This window comes from Rhamphochromis longiceps, linkage group LG10 (genome assembly GCF_057381845.1).
Source record: "Rhamphochromis longiceps isolate RC_006_pf linkage group LG10, R_longiceps_female_GT1.1, whole genome shotgun sequence".
NCBI classification, from domain to species: Eukaryota; Metazoa; Chordata; class Actinopteri; order Cichliformes; family Cichlidae; genus Rhamphochromis; species Rhamphochromis longiceps.
Genome location: NC_140566.1, coordinates 24,449,930 through 24,468,094, shown reverse-complemented (window position 1 = coordinate 24,468,094; position 18,165 = coordinate 24,449,930). Strand labels below are relative to the sequence as shown.

The 18,165-nt window shown below is 39.7% G+C and overlaps 1 protein-coding gene across 4 annotated transcripts in view; it reads right to left on the bottom strand.

Moving 5' to 3' along the window:
- sh3pxd2b (SH3 and PX domains 2B) overlaps positions 1–17,918 on the bottom strand; it is a 33,784-nt gene extending 15,866 nt beyond the window's left edge. For 2 of the 4 annotated variants that reach the window (XM_085421071.1, XM_085421070.1), the window contains exons 1-4: positions 17,545–17,917; positions 14,748–14,828; positions 7,135–7,210; positions 984–1,060 (exon numbers count right to left, since the gene is read on the bottom strand). In XM_085421071.1, coding sequence (XP_085277197.1) covers positions 984–1,060; positions 7,135–7,210; positions 14,748–14,828; positions 17,545–17,616 — 306 coding nt within the window. In that variant the 5' untranslated portion in view covers positions 17,617–17,917. Of the gene's footprint in view, positions 1–983; positions 1,061–7,134; positions 7,211–14,747; positions 14,829–17,544 lie in introns of all 4 variants that reach the window. The other 2 variants (XM_085421069.1, XM_085421072.1) reach the window with 2 other exon arrangements.
- Positions 17,919–18,165: the final 247 nt, after the last annotated feature.

The window sequence follows — 18,165 nt, the reverse complement described above, 5'->3', positions numbered from 1 at the left end:
GCTAAAAAGATGAGCATCAATCATGATTATTTTATATAGGCTGTGGTGGTTGCGTTCCTGTTGAAATGAAACAATTACTTGCTAGCTGTTGGCAGTTATACGGTTTAACCTCATCTGCAGTGGAGCTTGAGAATGTAGAGTTGCATGATTTTCCTTTTCTTGAGGTTAAGTGAATAATAATCTCTCTGGTAAAAAGCAATGTAATGGGTTGGACAAGGCACAAGTTTTGCATCATCCTTTTTTTCACTTATGGAATGAGCTGCGGTATTTCAAAATGACAAAACAGACACCACACACACACACACACACACACACACACACACACACACACACACACACACACACACACACACACACACACACACACACACACACACACATTACAGCATGCTTGCACCCTGGCAACATTCATCAATTGTCTTGCTCTAGGGGGTCATAAGGCCTACATTTTGTGTGGTGTAACAACATTCTCTTCTCATTTAGCTACATAGAAACTTTTTTCCCCCCTTATACACATCTATCCCTTGAGAAAAATTCTCCTTTGGCGTGTTTCTTTTTGCAGGAAGGTCAGAGTCTACAACAGAGCACCTGGGGACCTTTTAGAACACATCGGCAGAGTGGATGCCTGCGGTCACAAAGACTTGCTCCGGGATGTTTAGCATGCCACACACCGCACAGTGCCAATTTAGATCGCAAGGGCAGCAGCATTATTCATAAAGCTGCAACAAAGTGAACGTATAAATCTTTCTGTTATGCAAATGCTGTAGTTTGACTACAAGCTTGACTTTACTTAATATAAGCATGTGTTTGGACGACTAAAAATGGGCCTGAATGTGATGGGAAAAAAAAAACGGGGGGGGGGACCCAGCTAGCTGTGATGTAATGTACACAGATTGTGGTTTCTTTTCTCTTGACAAATGCATTTTATAACGTATATATGTTGATGCTTAGCATAAGTAGAGAATTGCATAACGAATACTCACCCTGCAGTATTCATTAATAGGTCTTAGCCTTTTCATTGCCACATCCCTGATGTGGCTCCTCCTAAACAGAATCTTTCCTGGAACAAACAAGGAAAATCAGATTTAGGAACTTAAATACTGCAACCTACCTTTACATACGTCAAGTTAACATGTGCATATACCTTAGAAAAAAATAATAATTCTAATCTTTTCCACAGCAAGTGTTCATATAAAATACACAAAAGCTATATTGAAAAACGAAACAAACAAAAACAAAAAAAAACCCCACCCAAACAAAACCTTGATTGATTTCTTTAAGTAGTGACTTAAAAGAAAAACTTGCAGGTAGACTGAAGGACAGTGAAAACCGTGGCTTTTCCCAAAATGTAGTTAGTGAATTAGCATGCAGACACAACACAGTCGCATCATCAATAACAGTGACAGCACAATGAGGAGGCTAAGGAGGTGGGTGAATAGCTGGCCTTTCCAAGTTAATAAATGATTTAGGACAGGCAAAGAGTGCCCGTTTGACAGTTTAAACACTGCTCCCTTATTCTTATCGCTAGGCACGCATTACCACAGGCACGGGCAAGCTAGTTCACCATAACAATAACAAGAAAGGGCTACAAATAGCCCTCTTTTCTATTCAAAGGCATGTGAAAAACTTAAGAGTGAATATTTTCTTCGTTCTCATTTGACAATAGACACACTGAGACATATTAATTAAAAAATACAGTATAGCAGGGCAAAAGGTTGTGTATGTAATGAGATCCTAAATGCAGGTGACAGATTACAATATTACCGCCATCAAGGAGTCCTGGTGTTTGCTTTTGAAACAGACTTGCTGACACATCATCCATCCATCCATATATAAAAGCTCTATTGTTACAAAAAAAAGTGGCTGCTTCTTTAACCCACGCAGCTTAAAACTGTTTATGCTAATACTTTTCTCTTTGTTCTGTGAATCTGAAGCATTCAAGAAAAGAAGTAATAATGAAAGGAAGGGCCAAGGTGAGACAGAAGTATAAAAGGTTGTACAAGTGTATACTGCTGACTGGAGTAGATATTTGTGGTGACTTCACACCAAACAAAAAGTAGATCTTGCACATTTTACAGAAAACTACCAACACCCAACGTTCAAAGAAACAACCTCCACACCCTACCAAACTATCCCTGCTCTCACTACAACCTACAAGCTGACTCAGGTGGTAGACAAAACAAATGGGAAACCCCCCCAGGATATTGTATAAATAACACAATAAAAGGAAGCTCAAAAGTAAGACAGTGAAGCTTACTATAATATAAAAAAAAACAAAAAAAACAACCTGCGGATGATGTCAGTTAAAAGGAAAATTGATTTGTGTGGATATTAATTTAACCATCAGGGAATAATAAGTAAAGGGGGGTTCGTCTGATTGTTGGGGTTTTCTCTGTATGATTGTAGGCTCTTTACTTTAACTTTACCTTACAATTTAAAGCGTCTTTAGGCGACTGTTGTTGTGATTTGGTATGATTACCAGATGTGTCCTTGGGCAAGACACTTCACCTGTTGCCTACTGGTGGTGGTCAGAGGGCCCGGTGGCGCCAGTGTCCGGCAGCCTCGCCTCTGTCAGTGAATTTGAATTTCATTGAAAATTGGTTGTCCAACAGTTTCTTGTTCATAACAGGCTTGAGTCTTGGTGGTTCCTCAGTTGTTCTGAAACATCCCAACCAATTTCCTCTCATCAGAGACAGCCTGGGTCTCCTTCCCAACCCTGGCAAAGTGGTAATACTGTATATCCAAATACCTTGTATTTATGTATAATTGTTTGAATGATTTGACTGATGATCTTGGAATCCGCAGTTGTTTAGAACTTTCCAATTTCTTCTTAGATCTTCACAGAGTTCCTTGGACTTTCCCCATTGTAGTGAGCATTGGTCAATCCAATGAGTGCTGCCAAACAAATCCTTTTTATGTTGGCATAGACAAGCTACAAGCTATAGTCAGTCAAGATCACTAACAATTAGTTGGTCTAGTCAAGTTAAAAGACATTGTAGAATAGTACCACTTTTTAAAAAGATTTAAGTGAATGTATGTATATATTTGAGCATATACGTTTCTTTCTGACCCTGTGTGGATTAGAGAAAGTCCAAAATAAACACAAGCTTGTCCACCCAATTTTTGTTGTAAAATCATTCCACTCTGAAGAAAGAACAGTTCAGAGAATTCATTAAAAATCCTAAATTTGTCACGACATTCATGCCCATGAGGACAGTATGGAAGCTGTACATAATTAATAGATAGCCACAGCATAGTAACTTTGGCAATTTTTTTTGCTGTAATGCCAACGGTCAGTTGTAAGTTTTAGTCTACATTAAAAATGGTGTGTTCATCTCTCTCGGTGAATCCCACAGGTTCAGTGTTTGGGCAGAGTTTAAAAATGTGTACAATAAGCAATGCATCCATAATGTTTGTTTACCAAGGCTGTTAACTATTATGCTACTACTGTTTCCCATACTGCAGATAAATGCATTGCAACAATAAATAAAGACATGAAATCTAGTGTCAACGAGCGTGGTCTGATTAACAGTAGACTTTAATATTTTACCACACTGCAAAGGACAACAAGATCATACTACATAAGGGAGACTGTTACAAGTGAGATTAACTAGAAGAAGAATTAGAGAAGACATTCCGAATCTCTATGGCATTGGCAAGCTCTTGCCAGAGCAGTCGAGGGGACGCTGTTGGGACAGCACTGAAAAACTAAAGAGATTTGAAAGTCAACCCTCAGACACACTTCTCCTTCTCTATTTCTGTCTCTTTCTTCTTCTCCTCCCCTCATCACTCCTCAAGAAGAAAGTGTTCTTGAAGGTTTTCCAAAGCTCTCTGGGGTCAGGAGAGAAGCACTGACTCAACACTGCCTACTTTGTATGCACGGCAGCTCATGGATGCAGCCGATGAAAAGGGCTTATTTGGGCAGGGTGGAATGCTGCTACCCTGGAGCCATGGCTGAGGCACGGTGGACATTTTGGCAAATCTCAGAGTCAGTAGTGACCAAAAGTATCAAACAGCTTTTGTTTCCTGGGAAAACTGAGCAAACTAGATGGAGAAAAAAGGCAGGCTAAGATGGCCATACATAGAGAGGTTATTGTTACCTCACCCAAAGAAAGCTGTTCTCAGAATCCCTCACATCTTAATGACTACATTCACCAACCCAATTAGCCTTTTTGGGGAGATTTTGAGCTGCTTATACTTTCACAAAACACAAAAGGACTTGGGATCTTGTGACAAAACTGTGTACTCGAGACCGTATTCGGATTTTACTTGACACGTGCATATACCGGTATTCAGTCGGGACTTAGTAAAAATAGGGTCAGTCTTGAGGAAAAAATAAATTAAGTAAGCAGCAAAAAGGCATATATTTTTAATTTTTAAAAAATAAATACTATTCTCTACCTATGCACACCAACGGCGTGAAAGAAAATGTTCTAAATCCACGTGTTTTCATACTACATGGAAATTTTCTGGACTTTGCTTGGACATGGCTTATATCACTTTAGTTGCTAAGAAAACTGAGGATATTTCTGTGACTTATTTTTGTTTTGTAATTAAATCGGGCTTGTACAAAATGACTTGGCCACTAAGGTTTTAAATAACACAACGTCTAGGCGTGTACGGAGTATAAGAAGAAATACTGATTTGCGCCTATGTTGTAATTACTACACAGGTGCACATTCCTCCACAGGTTTTCACTATTTTTCAACCTGACTCTGAATGGTGGGATTAACACATCAAATGTATCATTTTATCTTTATGTCATTTATTAATCAATCTACAAAACCAAGATGGCACCATCTATCTAAAGATAAAGAGTTGACTTCGTAAATGAAAAATACATAAAGTTATGTATTTATTGGACTTCTAACATATTCCTTCCAAAGGCCAAAATCTGACCTCAGAGTAAAAATGCTGTCAATGCTTGTCAAAGAGAAGAAAGCACAAGTTCTACAGTGTGTACTCTTACTGACAAACCACTTTGCTGATGCAGAGATACCAAGGAGTAAAAACAACTTGGGGCCTTGAACAAACCAAACCAGAAAGGGAAAACCACTTCCGTACCTTGTGAGATTGGCCCCCGTCTTTTTTCCAGACTTTTGCTTTGTAAGTGAATGTTTTAGGGTTTATTTCCCCTTGGCTGTCAATGAATACTGTGCAGTTCAGAAGACTGTTTGCTTGGGATCCCTCTCAGACAGAGGTCCGATCTGATGCTAGTAATGGGCCTTCATTTGAATCTCCATGTATTCAGCCACTCAGGATAAAAACCTTCATATAGCATGCAAACAGCTCCACAGCAGCATTCCTAGAGGACGTCCCATGCAAATGTCCATGAGTCCAATCAGACCTTTACTTGTGGTGCCTTAGCAGCACCAAAGAAGCAGCACTTTAGTGCCATCCTCAGCGGCACTAAATTTATTCAGGCAATAAAAACAGGAAGCACACGCTCAGAGTTCAATGTAGATGTTTAATGCATCAGTATGCAGTGCTTAGATGTAAAAAGGATGGTATGAAAAGCAATCTTTTAAAAAAAAAAAAAATCTCCCTCTCCTTCCTTTCCTACTTAGATTTCATCAAACGGGGTGAATGCGTGTGTGTTTTTGTATGAGCATCCTCTCAATGAGTTCCAGACTTGCATGGGCATTTAAAGAAAAAAAAAAAAAAACCCTAACCCCCACACATCCCAAGCCTGGTGGGGGAGATGTGGGTGGGGTTGACATTAAGGATTTTCTTCCTTTCATAAAGGATTACTTTCAGCAGGATCTCAAAAGTTGGTCAAGTACACCCAAAGCCCCCTTTTTCAAAACAAACTTTGTTGCCATTTGTATTTGAGAAAAAAAAAATAGTGAAAACTAAAAAGAAGATATTTTAGCCAGTTCTCTCAATGATGATTCAGCCAGGAGAATGATGGAGCTGAGTTGGGATTATCATAATGAATATGGAGTATAACATTCAGATTTCTGTTAAAAATACATGCAACACTGGCAAATAGTCTGTTTCTCTAAAAGGCTCCAGCACTGATTCACATAGATGGTATAATGTGTCTTTAGGCCATTTGCTGAGATAATGTGGTTTAGTCCAATGCTTAAAAAGTACATGCATTAAAATATTCTTGCTTAGTGGCAGAAACAATATGCTTATGCCCAACACCTTTGCTTCAGGTTGTTCTAGTTGGTTTCTAAGCGCACGTGTAAAAGATTAACTCGGCTTTCCTCCAGTTCATTTAAAGGTCATCATCAGTAAGTCATTGCTGCCCAGTGTGTTTGGTTGAAGGATCAAAGGGAGCACACATAATACAAGGACGTGACACTGCAGCAAGGACACGACACAGGAGTTCAAAAACCTTTCCGTATTATAAGCACATGAGCTGTGGTTAAATCGCTCTGTGTGAATCAGCCCTTAAAAATCTAAACTTTGTTGATTTAATTCTGGCCGATTTTTCCCTCAATCACTTTATGGACATCTCATTCTGTGCCTTTGCACTTTACCTCTGTGTTGCATGCTGAATCTCTGTCAGTATGTCAAGACAGCGATCCTTAAATGTGATTTTGATTTTATGGAGAAAGTGACAGGGAAGCAAATCTGGTTGAGTAGGGCCGGTAGGAACTGACACAGGTTTGCGTGACCAGACTCGTCAGGACATAAATGGAAAACTAATGGACTAAGGACGCCTCGGGACATTGAAGTAGAGCTCGACACCTTCAGCTTTACACAAAGGGACAAATTCACGCTGCACAACCAGTGAATGTCAAACAAAATGATGAGCATGACCCTGGTTTCCTGATACACTGTGGTTTGGGAAACGTGGGCCTTTCAACTGAAAACTGCTGAATGAAAGTAAATTTTTGCTGTCTGCACACATTTGAGGTCCATGACGAAGTCACAGAGCACCCAAAATAAGTGGTCATGATGGGATTTTCAGGAAGGACTCTAAAAATAGCACTAGAAGTGGATCACAAGGCCTTCAGAAGACAGCCTTGAAGGGAAGATTAGACAAATTTAAATCAGGTAAGTTTAATTGGGATGGCCTGTAAAAATGGTGTATTCTCCATTTATTCCTAATAATGCCCAGTTATGTGCCATTTCTTTTTTTTCTGTGATTGGTCGTTGAGGGACTGTGTGTTCAACTCTTACCTGGCAGGAATGGAATGATCCGGCGCTTAGGGTCTTTCTGGCCTCCCTCCACTGGGAATTTGTCCAGCAATTCCATCTGAAACGCGATGATTAATCAAAGTTATTAGCATGTAAGGTTTTTACATTCTCACACACGCAGGATACATACACAGGACAGCTGAGGGTGGTTAAGAGAAACTGATGATTTTTTTTTTAACAAATCAGCAGTTCCAACAAGGAATTTGGCCAATAAATGCAGATCTGCCAATAATTATAAATGTACTGAGCAGATGGTATGGTTTTCCCCCCTCTACTTCACATGTTGCTGTAGCTGTAGCTAAGGAGCACCACCGCTGACATAGTGGAACATTTCCTTTGCCATGATTTTTAAAAGGCTAGAAAGCAGTGGCAGCGAAGAAGTTCAACAGTCTTATATTTACCTTACTGAAACTCAGCCTATTCTTATAGCTTTTTTTTCTCCTTAAGTTAAAACCTGAAATCACAAGAAGGTCAATCCAAAAACTGGTTCATAAAATACAAGCTTAATTACAAATCAAAATACTGTGCTACAGCAATTTAACTAATTTACTCAATAAAGCTAAATCTGTATTTTATATGATGAAAACGAATAAAAGGAACCGAAAAATGATCCCTTTCATCTACAAAAGCAGGAATAGTAAGAGAACATGAGTCAAGCAAGTTACTGGAGTTCCGTACTTTCTTGAAATGCATCACAAGACAAATAGTCAGATGCTTAGTCGGTGAATCAGTACCACCTTGAGTAGGATTGTATAAACAAAAAGATGGCCTGACATAGACAAAAGAGACAGAGTGAGGGAAGGAGACAGAGAAACAGAGAGGAGCCAGTACCCCACACACTGTAATTGTTCCCATGTGTCTGACTGCGAGTGCAGACACGCCCCAGTCCCTGTGTCTACTCTAAGACTTGTATCTGCTCTGTAATCAGAGGCAGTCAAACAAGAAAAGGCATATGGAGCGAGTCAAGTCATCTCTTCAACATACCATTTACATCATGCACTCAACATCAAATATCCATCCTCGACAGGGGTGAGGATGACAGGCTAAGGCAGAGGAGAGGAAAGCTGCATATGGTTTTAACTTTCTAAAATGTGGTTTTTTCAGTTATGTGCTATGGAGTTTATCTCAGTCATGTGTTAGTATTGTATAGATAAACATATGCAAGTCCAAAATTCTACATTAGGCACTTTATTTCTGTGCCTGTTCCACTGCACTCGGAATACAATGAATATATTCATTTATTTACTTAAAAGTTCATTTCAAAATCTAAAATACCCCCAACCAAATCTATGTGCTTCTTCACCTGATAAAAGGTGTTTAGAAAATATTATGATTCTCCACAATTTAAGGAAAAATCCTGCAAACATTCTGTAAAGAAACTCTTTAATGGAAACACTGAATACAGTTTGACTCTCTTGGTCTACACTTTGACTCCAAACAACATATCTTACGTTCATTTTGGTACAGATTAGAAATATTTCCAAGGTCAGACCAATACTCTTCAATGACATACTTGAACATCCTATCCATAACCCCGCACCATTTTCTCCTGTTTGCTGATTATTGCCACTCACTGCATACGTGCCTAACTGATGTATTTAACGGATTTCAGTTAAATGCAGCCAGCAAGACAGATAACGCATTACTCCAGTCCTAGCAGAATTACACTGCCGTCCCATTCACAACACAGACGCATTTAAGTTTTCATTGATTACTTGTAAATCATTAGATGAAATGGCCCCACTTTGTAGCTCCAAAGTCTTAATGCCTTATTCTGCACCCGAACCCCTCAGATCAGACAATCATGCCAATATATCTTGCAAGATCCAGACCACTGTGTAACAGGCTTCCTCTTAAGCTATTAAATCAGACTCCCTGTTAATAATAATAATAATAATAATAGTAAACTAACACACCAGTAACGGCTGCAAGCATCACAAGTGCTCTGAGGTCTCAGTTGAACAGAACTCTAGATTGTCTACATGCTACATTCCCAGGCTATTATGATCCTGCAATCTTTTAAACACTGTTATTTCATCCAGCATTTGCTTGCAGATTTACAGTCACATAATGTTTCAAGGGACTGTAATTTGTCTTGTCTATGTCCCTTTAAACCACATCACCAGTATTTAATCAAAAACCAAATAAAGACCTAAGAAGCTCCAGACTGTTGAGCATGAAAAAGGTCCATGAACAATTGTTGCTCTCTTTGCCTGTCTCAATAGTCCTGACATTCTCTGACTCAGTTCACTGCATAATTAAGCCTGAAACCATTTTTTAACCCTTTGTGGGGAAACTGTTCTCATGGCAACATACTGTTACCATTCACATTTGTGGAGTTCTTTAACCTGTTGGTGTTTTTTTAAGTATTTAAGTTAACCACGGTATTATGCGATAGTAATTAGCTCTAACACTGACTAATTAATACTAAGTAATTAGACGAAAGCATATTAACACAGTAACTTGGCAAATGAAGAATGAAGAATCCCAACGGATAAACACTTGTTCTCTAATGCAGAAAAAGATGCTTGGGGTAATGACTATGCGGTAACTATGTGTGAGGGCTTAGTTTACCCAGCAGACCTGCTCTGGCTACTGTTAGCACTCTCAGCCTTAGGGGTGGCTGTAGCTCAGGTGGCAGAGCAGGTCAGCCACTAATCAGAAGGTCGGTGGTTCGATCCCAGGCTGCCTCCTGGCTGCATGCCAAATATCCTTGGGCAAGATACTAACCCCATGTTTGCCTACTGGTGGTGGTCAGAGGGCCCGGTGGCGCCAGTGTCCGGCAGCCTCGCCTCTGTCAGTGCGCCCCAGGGCAGCTGTGGCTACAATGTAGCTTGCCATCGCCAGTGTGTGAATGTGTGTGTGAATGGGTGAATGACTGAATGTAGTGTGAAGCGCTTTGGGGTCCTTAGGGACTAGAAAAGCGCTATACAAATGCAGGCCATTTACCATTTACCATTCAGCCATAAGCAATATAAAGGATGATTGTAACTTCTGCTTCCTATCACTTGTGACTGACTCAATGAACATGCAGCTTCACATTCAGATCCTCGTCTTGCTTGTCAAAAACATCAAGATGGCAATGGGCAAAATAGAAGGTATGTGCAGTATCAATGCAATGTTCACCATGATGTGTCTCATTTAAAAAAAAAATTATAACAAATTTCAGATAATGCCTTATAAACATTCATAATTTACAGCAATACCAATTTTCAGAGGATCTGTTGGTTTCTGATCCCTCAGTTTCTCGAATGCATAAAGTGAAAACATGCACGACATGGGAAAAATAAATGGTTTCAATTGTGCTCGTCATCTCTTCAGCAGTTAACAATAGGCCATTTTTCAAAAATGAGTAATCCTGAACAAAGATAGTGATTTCGCAGACAACAACGTGGACAAGAAGCCAGGGGGTAAAAGTTCAGAGTAGAGCTCCCATTTCAAAGCTTCACTTTCTGGAGATCTGTGCCATGCTGCTAAAGAAACCTCTCCCATTCTCAAGAATGATGAATCTGCACAAGAACATAATGAAGCTAACAAATATGATAACATTTGGTATAGCTTTGTTAGCATTCATTTAGCTGAATCCCGGAAGATTATATAGACTATATACATGAAAACTGTCTATTTTCATCTACCCAAGATAATCCTGATACACTCAGTTCAGCATTTTTATGAAACTTTTCTTCTTTCGTTTTAGCCATCTCATTCTCTCAGGTCATCAGTTTACTTCTTTCAAATGAACTGTTGAGGACATTAAAAATATCGCCATAGTTACAGTACACAGAAATGATCACATTGTTGCTGCTTTGTGAAATGAATGCAAGAGGCAACTTCATATTACAAAGTCAAATAATCTGCCCCCCCCCAACCCCCGTTTCAAGAAGCTGAGTTTATTACTGCAGATGGAAAATATGTGACAGCTGTGCAACTCTGAATAAGCAAATAATGTTTTCTTTTTCTTCCCCCCTTAAGCTTTAAAGTAGAAATATATCCACTATCCAAGGCGAGCGGGAATGCAGGAAGCCTGTAGAGCTCGATGGACACGTGTGCAGAATGGAAACTGTTCTTTGTGACATGGAAGCAAACTGAAAAGCTGCTAGGATGAATGCACTGAAAAAAAAAAAGAAAGAGAGAAACTAGAAGCCACCATGGGATGGGCTCACACCAGGCCCAGTGCCCCCACCCCCTCTGATCATGAGCTCAGCTGCAGATGTGTCATGTTTCAAGATTGTGTCTTGTATGGCTGTGACACTATCATGTTGACAAAAACGTATCCACAGACAGACAAAAAAGCCCCTAAACTGTATTGTGTATCCAGGATGATATTTTCCACAAAGACACACACAGACACACTAACTGACAAAGATCAAGACAGTACACTCTAAGTGATGTTTTGCTTAATGTTTTGTTTAATGCTAAAACATAATAACTGTTATTATCTGTACATTTTCAAATGTAATGTTTTACAAAAAGCGGAGAAACAAGCGTAAAGCACATTGTTATTTATGATTAAGATGCGTTATAAGTTCTTTACTTGCATTCCCGAACACAAACATTAAGTTTCGTGGTTGAATGTTAAGCTTCTTACAATTGGACTGAATTTAGGTCAATTCATGATTTTAAATAGAATAAACAGAATTTTTAGTTTTAAACATGTTTTTGACGTTTCTGGCCTTCCTCTCACTTCTGGAACAACTGCCAACTACTAACTTTTGGAACAACTTTACCCTCTTGTTTTTCTGAGGAAAAAAAATCTCAAAAACAGCACAAGTGCCTTTCTCTCCTGTCGGAGGCACACCTCTGTCTGTTCAGTGAGTAACTGTTTGCACATGCTCAGTGTTTGTTACCCAGACAGAGGATGTTTACTGTATGTGAAAAAAAAAAAGGCTTTCTGTGGCTTCTAATTTTCTCTGAGTAACAATTTTCAATGTAAATATAGCTTAAGTCACAGCCCAGCTGATGTTTTTAAACTGTGAGTATGATGAATCTGTCTGATGAGAACACGGTTAAAAATCTATTAAAAAAAGCTGTTAATTAAACAGAAAAATTCTCCATTTCTAGATGGTGCAAAAAAAAAAAAAGTAGCAGAAATATCCTCAGTGACAAGAACATCTGGCTCTTGCTCAGCTATTCTCTTCCTTAGAGAAATGAGCTATTGATCTGTCAGATCAAAGATAGAATGCCAGGAACAAGAAATACTTGCTATTTTGTTACTGCTGCATGGTTAATCCTAAGATTTGTTCTTTATTTTCAATATGTAAATAACAGCCTTGCTATTGTTGATTTTGCGCATGCATCAAAAGACTTACATTTATAATAGAGAAAACTGCTTTTATATCTTGTTTCAGCCCTTAGTGAAGCAAAATCAACAAAGTCTGTGCCAGCCACACAAAAAGCACATGCTGCTGTGTTTGCAGAAAGAGAATCAGCTGCTTAGGGCAGTTATGTTGACAGGATGTGGTGACTAGCACTTCCTGCATAACACTAAGGCTGTGGAATGACCAGAGATGTATTAATATCTGCATTACAAGACAAGCCAAAGCCACATAATGAAAGACATTATGAAGGAACCTGTTAGACAGATTACAGAAAAATGATAACATAATATAAAAATATATCAGACACATGGGGGATGTATCAGTGTGCTAGTGATCGGAATAAGCCAGCTGATTAGCCACAACTGGTCACTGGATATATTCAATTTCAAGGAAATCTAATTAACATGTCCTGCAGCTTGCCATGCACCTCTCCAGCTATGCAACATGACGCTGCAATGCAGACAACAGCTAGTGTGATTGCTTTAGTTGATACAAATACACCGACACCGTGTGATCATGGAAATCAATATAAAGCATACTAATACCCACAGAGACCTTTCTTCCTTAAAACACAATGCATGTTAATATGTGATGGGCTGGGACTGATTGGCTTCCTAATGTTGCTAATGCTGACACTTGCACAGCAGTGAGTAATCTGCTGGGGCAACCATCTGCTGTTTTCATAGCACTGCCACCATGTATAAACCCAGCTTGTTCCAAATCTGCTCTCTTTTTGTGTTATAGTAATTTCAGCTATTCGACTTCAACAAGGTTAGCTTAGTCAGCATTGTAACACTGAGAATTACACTAAGATACTCCACACAGCATCCCAATAATACCACCACCAACTAGTGTTTTGGGGGTGTAATTAAAGAGTAATGCAATTATAACAGATGGTAGAGAAATTGAAATATTCTGCAGCTCATTTTTCTTTTTTTCTTTTTATTTTATTTGTATAAAAAAAACTGTCAGCCCAATAAAATGGAGCATGACAGCAGGTCATGTAACCTGATGCAGCTGTGGACAAAATGTACAGTTTAAACTTGGTCAAAGAAAACTTGGAATAAATGCTGCATGGTGACTTTAAAAAGCTGGAATCACCCATTGCAGTTGCACTTGGTGACTCTTTATTTGCATATAAAACTTATAGTGACACTGATGATATTCAGAGTATTACAATTTTCTACTTGTCTCCAAGAAATGCCAAAACTTTAATGTGGCTTTTATATATTAGTACCAAACCATACAGAGATACAAAAGATGAGCCATTATCTGTTATGTATAACACATCTTATACGCTCTTATTCTAAAACACTGATCTGATACAGTCTGAGTTATAAATAAAGTGTTGCCTGTTGTGTGTAGTAGTTGACCAATTACACAACTGTAATGCAACTAACATATATACAGTCATTTATACAATACAGATGATGTTTAAAGAGCAGCCTTTCGACATTATCTGTAATATTATGCTCATATTTATCCATGCTTTTATACTGTGTCAACAACAGAAAGGTGGTATGGATTAAACAAAATTAATGGATAATGGTTCTATTAGCAGCTTTACTAGGGGTCAAGTCAAATGAATGAAATGAATACTTCACATCCATATGTTAAATGCTACACACGCAGCCTCAGAAAACTCAGTGAGGCACTATAGTTCTGTACTTCATTACCCATGCATTGACCATCTTAATCAATTAAAAGGAATTTAATCCAATTAGGGCCGACAGTACGCCTTTTCGAAATTGACTACATGCTCATTAAAAGTAATTGCCTTTCTGAATTTCCTGGAGTCCATGTTCTGGTGTCTGATGCAGCCAGGGCCGCCACCCCCCCACCACCACCACCACCTCCCTCAGATCCATTACCTTCAAAAAGACAAAAGGAAACTAGGATACTAATAAGACTCCCTCATTGTGCAGCGTGCACCATCACCATGACGTCTGAGAATGATTCAGACATTTCTGTGGTCATCAGTGCCACAGTCGCATTCATCACTGTCCTCTATTAACTTCACTGGAATTTTCCGACTCGTCTCGCACAATATAATTACCAGGGTTATAAGGGTGGAGCAGGGAGAGGCTGGCTACAAGTACTAGTCTTGTATGACTGAGACAGTGCTTCCATGCCTTTCCTGCCCTGTGCACTTGTCCGCTAGCACAAAACAAAAAAAAAAAGTCCCCCAAAACGACAAAAGTGAAAGAACACATTTAAAACTATTAAAAGAAACTCAAAAATGACGACACACACGCACACAGTTAGTGGCTCACTCACCTGCAGGTCAAAGAACTTGCTGTAGCGTCTGTAAATGGCTTCTGTACTGCCATCGCTCCAGGACACTTTGATGATGTAAACCTGGCAACGCAAAATAAAGGAAAATAACATTGAAACTAATGCACAGCTATTATTGTGAAAAACTAAAGCCCTTGGGGCATCACTCTTCAGTCACTACCATTATTTGGGAGTGTTATGAATCCTAGAGAGGGCTGCATATAGCAGACATCCCATTTCTCTGGCAGCATCACGCAGCTGTCACTGAGTGGTTTTCATTACTGTAACATATGTTTCCCCACATCCCACTGCCTCCAGCGACCCAAGAATTGCTCTCCGGTCCCTTAAATGCACCTCAAGGAGATAAAGAAAGAGGAGGCTTTCAGAGAAACCTTGCAAAAGGAAACACAGGTGCATCCTACACAGAAGTCTCCAGTCTTGTGTCGTGACATTTAAATGCCACACTTCCATCCATTATGAGCAAATTGCTCCACTTAAAACACCCTGAAACCACCAACTTCTCCTTTCCTCCATCACATCTACCACATGCCATAGCTGGGAGGAGCTAAGACAGACTTGAGTGCGGGAAGTCAGGAGTCATGCTAATGAAAAGCCCCCAATGTCATCATCCGTTCACATGAAAAGAACAAGGATATCAGATGATTTCACTTCCTAGTGCAGTTACATCACTTCCTGCTGTAGAAAACATAATTGTTTGTCATAATTGTATACATGCAGAAGAGTGAAATAATAATAATAATAATCATAAAAAACCCACAAAGTTTGTGCTACCTTTCTAACATGGGCAGCACTAGGTTAGATAAAAAGAGGTTGACTGTGTAGGTGCAGCTGCAACTTCAATCAGACATATATCTAAAACAGTAAATCATAATGCACTTTAAATAATGTCAAGAGTTTGGGGACAGCAGCAGATTTTGATTTGGTTCTTTAAAGAATGAAAGGGGAGACGCAGGGAGGTGATTGGAAACACCCTTGCGGCTTGCTGTGTTTGGCTAAATGCTGCTGGCCCCAATCCCAGACCCTTTCAGGCCTCATTCTCTTTTTTCGGTGGACTCGAATCCGATATTACGATGGACTGATCAACTACGGGAGCTATACAGACAAGCAGCAAGGCCATCTTCATTAAACAAAAGAAGATTCCCCAAAAAGACTAGTTCAGGTTCTGTCTGACCAACTACTAGAATTAAATTACTCATCAATGAGAAGAAAAACTAATCAGTGCAAAGATATCCTGTTGTGTCCTTGCTGCAGATAAAACTAATTAAGAAATATTTGTTATCCAAACTAATTTGCAACAACTCATAGGAAACAGGAGCTGATACAAAAAAACATAACTAACCCTCCTAATTAAAGTTCCAAGTTCAAAAAAAAAACTTCAGCCATTAGATATTTGCAGATATCTCTTAAGAATTAGAGCTTTGTGTTAGAAATTCTATAGGATATACTGAACTCTGGTGAGCAGACAAGCCTTACGCAGCTTTTTGCTATTCAAGCTACATGTTCAGACCTGAGACTTTAAATTTCCCGGAACCTTGAGATCTGTGTAAGAGAGAAAAGGCATAAAATAACAGTACACCAGAGACTGAACGAACAGATGGAGAAGACACAGGACCACAAGAACTCTGCGCCCTTGACCACTAACACTCACAGCGGTACAAGGTCTGCTGGTCCTTCAGCCCCCGGTTTAAATTTGCACACCCATATGGATGCATACAAGTACACACACACACACACAGTGACACAACATGTACACGGAACTAACACAAACACCTGCTAAGGCCTTGGCTGCGACTCTCTCTCTTTCTCTGGCCAACTACACCAAGTGATGTCATATGTGTGACTTTATACTAAGTGCAGGATTGCAGGCAAATACACCCACATTTAGCTCTCACTAGTCACTAATAAAAGCTCTACTGTCTATGAAAAAAAGAGGCTTTGTCCTGATGACATTCTCGTCTCCCACACAAGGTCTGGTTATTAAGAAAAGAAAATTATTCCCAAGTTCTTCGTCTTCTTTCCCTCCCTTTCGCCAACTGTTGACTGGAAAAGAAACACACAACTCTCTAAACTGAAAATATATATATTTTTAAAAATAGTAATAAAAAAAATGACAATATCTGACACAGTCATAGCCTACTTGTCATAGCCTACAATGTTAGTCATAGCCTACTTCCTGGTTACCAGTGGCAACTAGCCAGTGTGGATAGTTAGCGGACTGGGCTGACTGTATATTATGTTTCTTGGGCTCTTCCACCATTGCAGGCTTCAGTGGTAAGGTGCTGCAATGGCTACGGTCACATGCATGTGATTCTGGGAGTCACTTAAAAAAAATGCACACTGAGAAAAGGGGTCATAGGTCACGTGAGTCGGCGCCACTCGAATGCTTCTTAATGATATCCTCACGTCTTTTTTAAATGAGCATTTTATTAGGTCAAAAACAATCTGAAAAACGATAACAACACAAGAGCTTTTGACTTTGGGTCACTGTACAGGTTGCTGAAATATAACAGCGTAAATCTTGATGTCGGTCGTTACTGGTCTTAAGAATAAAGATCCCAACAGATTTAAATAGTCTGAGCATGACCTGAAGTTTTCAGAAATCATATTCTAATAAAGTCTGCTTGACCGTTTCGGCTGATTTGGTCAGCTGTAATTTGACACTCTCTTTGTTTTTTACTTTTCCCAACAGGACAAAGGGGGAGACTGCGGAATATCCGCGATCTGTTGCACATTTCACGCAACAAATCACACGGTTGTGGTAATTACACAAAAGGCTTACGTAGTGTTTGTTCGGATTCCTCCGCTTCTGGACATCTTGAACAGTTACTTCTTGCACGGTGCGCCGTGGCATGATGTCCCCTTCTTTTTACGGATCCGTTGAAAAAAAAGCAGATATCCCTGTCGGGTTTTTTTTCGAGCGATCACACCCGGCTGAAAAAGTTTACACTGCGACGCTTCTTTGTCATCCGAATGGCTGGGATCGATCTGAACAAACGCCTTTTTTTCTCCCCGTAAAGCTGCCCACGTCAAAATTTCCTGTCCAACATTCAGACTCTCGCAAGCCAGAAGTTAATAATCGGTTCTTCCTTTCCCCCCCTTTCTCATGCCTTGTCCCGACCCGCTGACTGCCCCGACCAAACTCCCAGCCTATCCCAGCTCGCCTACTCCCATTTGAGCAACTGGGACGCTTCGTGGACCAACCCTCCAGCTTCAGAGCAAAACCACAGTCTGCAGGAACACTCGGGCTTCAGTCTGCACACTTAGAGCTAGATGTTAGGCTTTAATCAATATGACAGCACTCAAAAACTGCGTGCTCAAGAGCACTTAAGGAGAGCGAACTTTGCCCATTTCTCACTAAATTGGAATTCTATTTATTTCAATTCTCTGTCGCAACTTTGAA